An 8,029-nucleotide genomic window follows, 5' to 3' on the forward strand; every position below is an offset into this window, starting at 1 on the left:
TACTATAATATAAAGGCATTACTGAATTTTTACTCAAAGTCACTTTCTGTTCACGATAGAATGGGTTCAGGGGAGTCCAAAATAATAAACGGTCTTGTGTCTAATTTTTCCAAACCTAGGGGAGGCTAGTATAATTTACCAAAGATATATTAAAAAATAAAAAATAACAAAAGAATGAGAGTTTGAACGTGCCATTCAAATCCTGTGTTGACTGAAAAACCAGAAATACCCTCACCTCTGAATCGGAAATTTCACAATGAAAACCTCTCTCCCCCTCTCCCCCCCTCTCTGTGTCTCTGTGTGAATTTGTTGTAGCATTGGTGTTTGGTTCCACCTGAATTTGAATATACATATACGATGTGGAGAAGAGTGGTCCCTACTCAGGTCCAAACCCTAGCTCCATGGCGTCGACTCGCCCCCGGAATCACCCGATCCGTTCCCATTTCCGGCGACACCACCACCACTCGATCACTCACCTCCGCCTCATCATCCCCCCATACGACGCCGTTTCATCCAACCTTCACTTTCTCATCTCACCAAGCTGCCACTGACTCCGGTAACCATTTCTCTCTCTCTCTAAACCCTAACGCACTATATTTGTAGAACTGAAAACGAAATGGGTAATTATTGTTTTAAAAAAAAAATTCATGCTTTGATTTGGATTGTATATATGCAAGTATATTAATTCAAGCTTTGTGTTTTCAATTTAAATGTAATTTCATTTGTTCAATGATGGCAGACACTTTCCTTTCAAAGGGGAAGAAGAGGGTTGAAGATGTAATGCCGATCGCCACTGGACACGAGCGTGAAGAACTTGAGGCTGAGCTTGAGGTTTTCACTATATGTTTAAATCTATATTTATATTTATATGTTTAATATGTATGTGTCATACACTCATATAGATGTAATCTCAAATCTGTAATGTTGTCTAATTTATTTGATTTAGGGGAGGAACATTCTTGAGATGAATTATCCGGTTGGACCTTTCGGAACCAAGGTTAGCATCAATTGAACTGTACCCTTCACTTGCGCATTTGCTTTCAATCTTTGCTACATATACTAGAAATGCTGGTTCGATGTTGGTTTACATCGGTTTTGTGAAATTAATATATTTTTCTAGAGGAATCAGGATACCTGCGTTGGTCTGTTTGGCTGCATTATTAGACTAATTTAGTTACTTGTAATGACTTACAATCGTAAGTATGTACTATCAAAGACTTCTATACTATTTTGCATAATTCTTATTGGTATGGATGCAATAGTTCCATTCTTCACATAATTTTTTTTTTTTTTTTGGATGAGTATTCTTTGCATAAAATTTTTACAAGTCCTTGCAAGAGCAATTTTTTTCTGTGGTATGCAAGAATTTCCATGAAGAATTGTAGGCTTTTGTGTTCAGTTCAGCTGTTATATTTGATTCTATTTGCAGCTTTTTTTTATGAATCTTTTCATGTTTTAAATCTTAAATTATTTCATAGGATGCATATGTTCTTAGTTAGTTGTTCACATTCCTTGGAGTTATGAATTGCTCTGTTTTTAGATACTTCTAAGAGTTATAGAAAAGATGTTACCAGGACTCTAAATGGTTTACTCCATCACTTTTTTGTACAGTCAAAAAGTGTTAGGCCTGTACAATGTATTAGGAAAACACGTCAAGTTGTGATTCTTCCTTTAATTTAATCTTAAAACACTCTACTTGGTTATGTGAACACTAATTTTATAAGTAGCAAGAGATTCACTTATCACTTATCAGTAAGAAGAAAAAATAAAAAATAAAAAATAAATAAAAACTGACTAGCAAGAGATTCAAAAACTCGAACAATAAGGATTTCATGAAGGCGTGAGGAACAAGCCGCGTGGGACTTGAATCTGTAAGGTTCTTCTTTGATGCACTTTCCAGATTGGCTAATTGTTCTCGGATAGCACCTTTCTTAGTTCGAGACTGGAAACATCCTTTCCACATGCGGAGGTAACACTGCGTACATTCGACCCTTCCCAGACCTTGTAATGGTGGGAGCCTCATGCATTGGGTTAGCCTGGCTAGCCCTTTATCCTTACATGTGATCATGGAAGAAAAGGTCAGAATTGATAACAAAGAAGGGTTTCCTACTTTTGAGATAGATGGAATCCCCCTTTTTTTTTCAACATATTCTATTTAATTTAAATTATAATCGATTGTGTTTGAAAGAATAATAGCATTATATGTTACTCTATTTTATGTTATAGAAGTATTTAAATGTGTAGTACCTGTCACGTACCCATATTCAAGTTTTGGACAAATTTCAAGTTAAGTCCCCAAATCTTAAGATCTGAGAATCAGGGAGGTTCAACATTTAAGACACACCTGCACACAATACACATACTAAACTGCATGTAACATAGCCTGACAACTGTACAAGGAGAGTAAAGGAATTTTGAGGAATGTAAATGCCACCATATGAAGGGAAGCAAGAAACTTTGGTATAGGATTGTGTTGGAGTCATGGGGCACCTCAAACTAATCTGTTGCAAACTCAGGACAGGTTTCATATACTCATCTTGTCATTGATTGCAGAACACATTGGAAAACTGTCCTACTGCATGGCAACTACTGGCCTTTTTCTGAAGTGAACAAAAATCATAGTTTGTATATGGATCTTCTCCACCCTATACCTTTTCAAAGGAATAAAACAGACATTGAAAGAGGTCAATTGTAGTTAGCACAAAGCAGATTGGTTGTCACTGCCTTGCTAGGTGGCAACTGTTGGACAGTAAGGTGCAAAGCTGTGGTGACGCAATACCTATATGAATCTATGGATCCACGATTTCATGCTTCCTCTTCTTTACTAGATGCGTCAACTGGAGCACTCAGAAATCAAGAAAAATTGAATAATTCTGCATTTTAAGGTATGGGCAGGGCATTCTACAATTGGATTTGATTTTTACATTGCATTTTGATTCCTGCTGCAACCACCCTCATTAGAGCCCAAACCTGACCCACTAGGGACAAGTTGTGTGTATATACGAGCTCATTGCCATTCCTTAGAAGACCTGAGATCACAAAATGATTTGAGTAAATGAAATCAAGCAAAACTTTCCTCTCTCCCAGTGTGCAAGAATTAGGGGTGCCCAAGGTTTGGTTTCAGGGTAAACCACAACTGAAATGGTCCCAACAGTTCCATAGATTTTGGAACCACACAAAACTGCAAGAACTGAATTGGACCAAAAGTCGCGAAAATTTAAATTGGGCCAGTTTGGTTCTACAGCTGTGTTGACGCAATACCTATATAAATCAAAGCCCCAAATTAGAAGAGAAAGTGAGCTGAAGAGGAAGCAAGGGGGAGGAAATGAAAAACACAACCAAAGTGCTCCAATTAAAGCTTATAGCAAGATTCAATGCAATATATATATATATATATATATAGAGTCCTGATCTCTTGCTTCCCATGGAGCAAGAAAATTAATCCACACTTTCTATATAGACCGTTAGATTAAATCTAACGGTCATTTTTCAAACCCACCTATGACTTTTCCTTTTAACACAAAACCACTCTCACCCTATTTTTAATTTCTATATTTAATTTTACAATTACCTCATACTGTAACAATAAAAGATAATTACCAAAATAAAAATAGAAACCTTTGAAAAAAAATAATACCAGTATATTTTACTAAAAATTTGTTTTTATTTACATGTTTCTTTGAAATAAATATTTTTGCGGCACACTTTACCTCTATTTTTCACGTTTATGTTAAACAAAGAACAATTACAAGACAGGCTAAGGTACTATACATTCTTTCTGTTTCCTATCCTTTATTTTTTTTGTTTTGAAAAAGTAAAATTATTTTCCCTTTAAATCTCTAAGTTCTGTGTGACATTTTTTCAGTTTCCTCTTCTTTATTTATTTTGTTTTGAAAAAGTAAATTTATTTTCCCTTCAAGTCTTTAAGTTCTGTGTGGCTCCTTATTCTAATTACTATTGTTCAGCCTCATTTCCCCAGTTTTATAAATCACTAATTCAATACATAGAGTCAAAATCTTGTTGCATTAATTATAATTGATTCAAATATAATTTTAATTCAGAGAAAGCCTTTATTTTTCTTTGTTTTCTTAGTAAAATTAAAATAGGATGGTAATGGTAAAATTAAATATAGAAAACCAAAAATAGGGTGAAAGTGGTTTTGTGTTAAAAGGAAAAACTATAGGTGGGTTTGAAAAATGACCGTTAGATTAAATCTAACGGTCTATATATAAAGCGTGGATTAATTTTCTTGCTCCATGGGGAGCAAGAGATCAGGACTCTCTCTCTCTCTCTATATATATATATAAAGAGTAGGAAGTTTTTCAGGAGGATGTATTTCATCTATTCAATACTAGAATTATAGGTTATAAAGTAGTTTTAGTAAGAGCGAAGTTCCAGAATGCTTAAATTCAAAGCGGTGAAAAACAAACATATTTTAATTTTTTTCATCAATGAAAAAGGATAATAGAAAAATGCTTAATGTTTGTTTCTTATTCTTTCTTCAAAATATATATATATATATATATATATATATATATATATATATATAAATATATGCGTGTGTGTTGCATACCATCAAAATAATATATATACATATTAGTTTTGGTTTGATTTAGTTCGTTTTATTTGACGTCAAACTGAAAACCAGACCGAAACTTAAGGTTCCTTAATTATTAGAACCAGAACCGAACTGTTTGATCTCATGTCTGGTTCACCAGTTCCACCTGATTCTTGTACACCCTAAAAATGCGGTTCGGTCTGGTTCACTGATTCCAACAGATTTTTGTGCACCCCTAATAAAAATCATGTATAATGTGTACTTATTTTTATCTTACCCCCTCAAAGAAAGCAGCAACAGTACAGATTTTATTCCTTATGACACAAATCATTTATTTATTTTTTGATGAGTCCTTATGACACGAGTCATGATTTTACTGAGCTATCTAAGTAGTACTTGCTTAAGTAGATCTTGTTGATTTTTTTCTGCTAATAATAATTTCCAGTGAACTAAAATATCTTAGTCCTACAACGGTAACAATTTTATTAACATGACATAATTGTATGCCAATTTTTTAAATTAAATATTTTTCATTTTTGTTATTTTGGGTAGGTTTCTTCATTATTTACTTGTGTGGTTATTTTCTTGTAGGAAAGACCTGCTATAGTTAAATCTGTTTATAACAAAAGAATAGTTGGATGCCCTGGTGGTGAGGGAGGTAAGACCTTCTTGTCATAAAATATTTGTTTCTGCGCATTTTTCTCTTTTTTTTGTTTATGCAAAAATGTTTTGACAATTACTTGGCGAGCAGTGCAACAGAGGCTGAAAGTTCAGAGTGATTAAACAATGCAAATTCAAACAAACTAATAGGTTATTTTGATGAGCATTGCTTACTTGGTTGGATATTTCACTTTACAGAAAAGCAAAAACGATCCTGCAACTGGCCACTTAAAAAGATTTTCCTTAACGGACCTTTTTTTTTTTTGTTTTTTGCTATTTGCAACTAAGCATGTAACCTAAATTGTTTATATTTACAGAAGAGGAGCACGATGTCGTGTGGTTTTGGCTGGAGAAAGGCAAACCTCATGAATGCCCAGTCTGTTCTCAACATTTCAAGGTAAGTGATGGATATACGCTTTAATCTGAATTATTACATCCTATAGCACAGGTACACTTGGATTTATTAGTAATTATTTGATGTATTGCAGCTTCAAGTAGTTGGCTCCGGCGGACCTCCGGACGGCCATGGAGATGATGATCATCACTGATAAAGCATGAATGCTTTTCTCTGTGGAATAAATTTTGGTTAGATGTTGAGAACACAGTTTGTCATACAGCATAGCTTCAACCACTTTTTTTTTTTTGTTGTTGTTTCTGATATATCCTTAGTTCTTGAGAATATGGTGTCCCACAATGTTTTGGTCGGCAATCTTTTGTTTCATGGCCTGGTCATCCATGGACCTACTGGATTTGTTTAACCTTCTTTAATGCATCATCAAATAATTGATGGCTACATCTGATGATTCTTTTTGTCATATCATTTTGTCCCACATATTTCAATACCATTTTCTCTCTTGTGATTCAGCTCTAGTTTATCATTAGCATTGATTTCTAGGCTTCTTTGTCCTTTATGATATTATTTAAATAGTTTTCAGCAAATTATTTACCATACACTATTTAAATTTTGGCTTAACTGCAAAAAATTCTCCCTGAACTATTATTATTTTTTGCATGTCAACCCTGTTGACTATTTTTTTTTTTTTGCATATCACTTGCGCTGTTATTCATTTTGTACTTGACAATCTTATGCAAGTGAGCCGTTAGGATATATGGAACACGTGATGGTCACGTGCTTGCATTTTTTATTATTATTATTATTATTATTATTAATAATTTTTTTTCAAAACGCCAAATTAACCTTGGTTAATTGCAAACAAGCTCCCTAAATTATTAATTTTTTTATCTCAACCCTTTGTAATTTTTTTTCTTTTCTATTAAGGGTCATTTTTGTTATTATAATATTACTTTATGGGTTTGGTCTCAAATTTACAACAATTGGACAGGGAAGGAGTGTTCTAGGTCAAATGATTATTAGTTAAGTGAGGTTTTGTGCCAATTCCACATATTCAAGGTTTTTATTTTTTATTCTTTATTTTTATTCTACTCTTTTTATTTAGTGATAATTTCAAAAAAATGGAATTATGATGCCTCATGTCAAAATGATAGAGTTAAGTCAACTTTTTCAATATGATAGGAATTTTATAAAGGTATGTCTTGATTACAAAATTGCCCTTCCTCCCTCTTTTGGAAAAACAATGACACCATTAACAGAGCTGAAGGTAAGTACAGTCCCTAAAACTTCCTCTTTATCTCCGGCGGATTGTCCTTTTCTGTAACCGTGTTGCCGGTTCAAAACTTCGTCGATTCCGGTTGCCGCTACTTCACCTTCTTTTGGATAGGATCCCAGTGGGAGAATCACGTTCGCAAGTGCGCCGACGACTGCCCTCTCCGGTGGTTGTGGGTGTGCGTCTATATAAATTAAAAGATGCAACTATATTGTGAGAGAGACTGCTTCAATTACTTCTACAAGGGACATACATACATACATACATACATACATACATACATATATATATATATATATATATATATATATATATAAGTTATTGAAATAATATGTTGGATTAATTGAATGTTTGCATATATTATGTACTTATACAAAATATATTACACATATGTATGTTCATATGTGTGCATATGTTTTATATATTTATGGTGTTTAGCAATGGTGGTTGGAGACCATGGTGGAGAGAAGAGAGAATCGCAGAGAGGGAGAACAGAGGGGAGACAGCAACGGCGGAGAGATAGATAGAGAGAGAGAGAGAGAGAGTTGTGGCGGCGGTTGTGGCAGTGGAGCGACGACACCGTTGTTGGCAATGGCGGTGGTGCTTTTGGGGAATATAATATATATATATATATATATATATATATATATATATACCTTGATAAAATCATGGGGGCAGTATGGGAATAAAATGATAATGTAAAGTAAATTTTCAAGTTTTAGACAGACTTTGATAAAAACTTCATCATTTTGAAAAGAGGTGCCCTTAACTCCATCTTGACATAAAGACCCATAATTCCCTTTTTTTAGGAATTATCCCTTCTATTTATTTATATTTAATTTTTATTTTTTGCAATTTGCTATATAGAAATGGAGCAGTGGAAACTGAAATCTGGAACCAAGTAAGATATATCCCTATTTTCTTGAGCAACACTAATCAATTGAAGTTACACCAACGTTATCGAATCCGATTCCTCTCATGTGTCACAAGATGTTCAGTAACAATTTTATATCGCTTACGTATTAACTTCACATAGCTTATGTAACAAATCATGTGAAGTTAGTTACATTATGAGGATTTAAAACTTTCTAGTTTCTATTTTTAGAAGATGAATAGGAGTGCACATTGTTGGAATTGGACCGATTTTAAAAAAATAGTTCCGAACTAAACCAATCCTAACTATTCT

At 33.8% G+C, this 8,029-nt stretch overlaps 1 protein-coding gene across 1 annotated transcript; it reads left to right on the forward strand.

Annotated features, from left to right (window-relative positions):
* The first annotated feature begins 205 nt into the window (after positions 1 to 205).
* Positions 206 to 6,033, forward strand: LOC132304446 (cytochrome c oxidase subunit 5b-2, mitochondrial-like). Its single transcript, XM_059802125.1, has 6 exons — positions 206 to 556; positions 740 to 831; positions 947 to 997; positions 5,150 to 5,216; positions 5,536 to 5,615; positions 5,707 to 6,033. Exons 1-6 carry the CDS (start codon positions 358 to 360, stop codon positions 5,764 to 5,766), a joined length of 549 nt encoding a protein of 182 aa, XP_059658108.1. The 5' UTR covers positions 206 to 357; the 3' UTR covers positions 5,767 to 6,033.
* The last annotated feature ends 1,996 nt before the right edge of the window (positions 6,034 to 8,029 follow it).

Source organism: Cornus florida, unplaced genomic scaffold (assembly GCF_030987335.1).
Source record: "Cornus florida cultivar Cherokee Brave unplaced genomic scaffold, ASM3098733v1 CherokeeBrave_3.0.0_Hap2_Chr04, whole genome shotgun sequence".
Classification (NCBI taxonomy): domain Eukaryota; kingdom Viridiplantae; phylum Streptophyta; class Magnoliopsida; order Cornales; family Cornaceae; genus Cornus; species Cornus florida.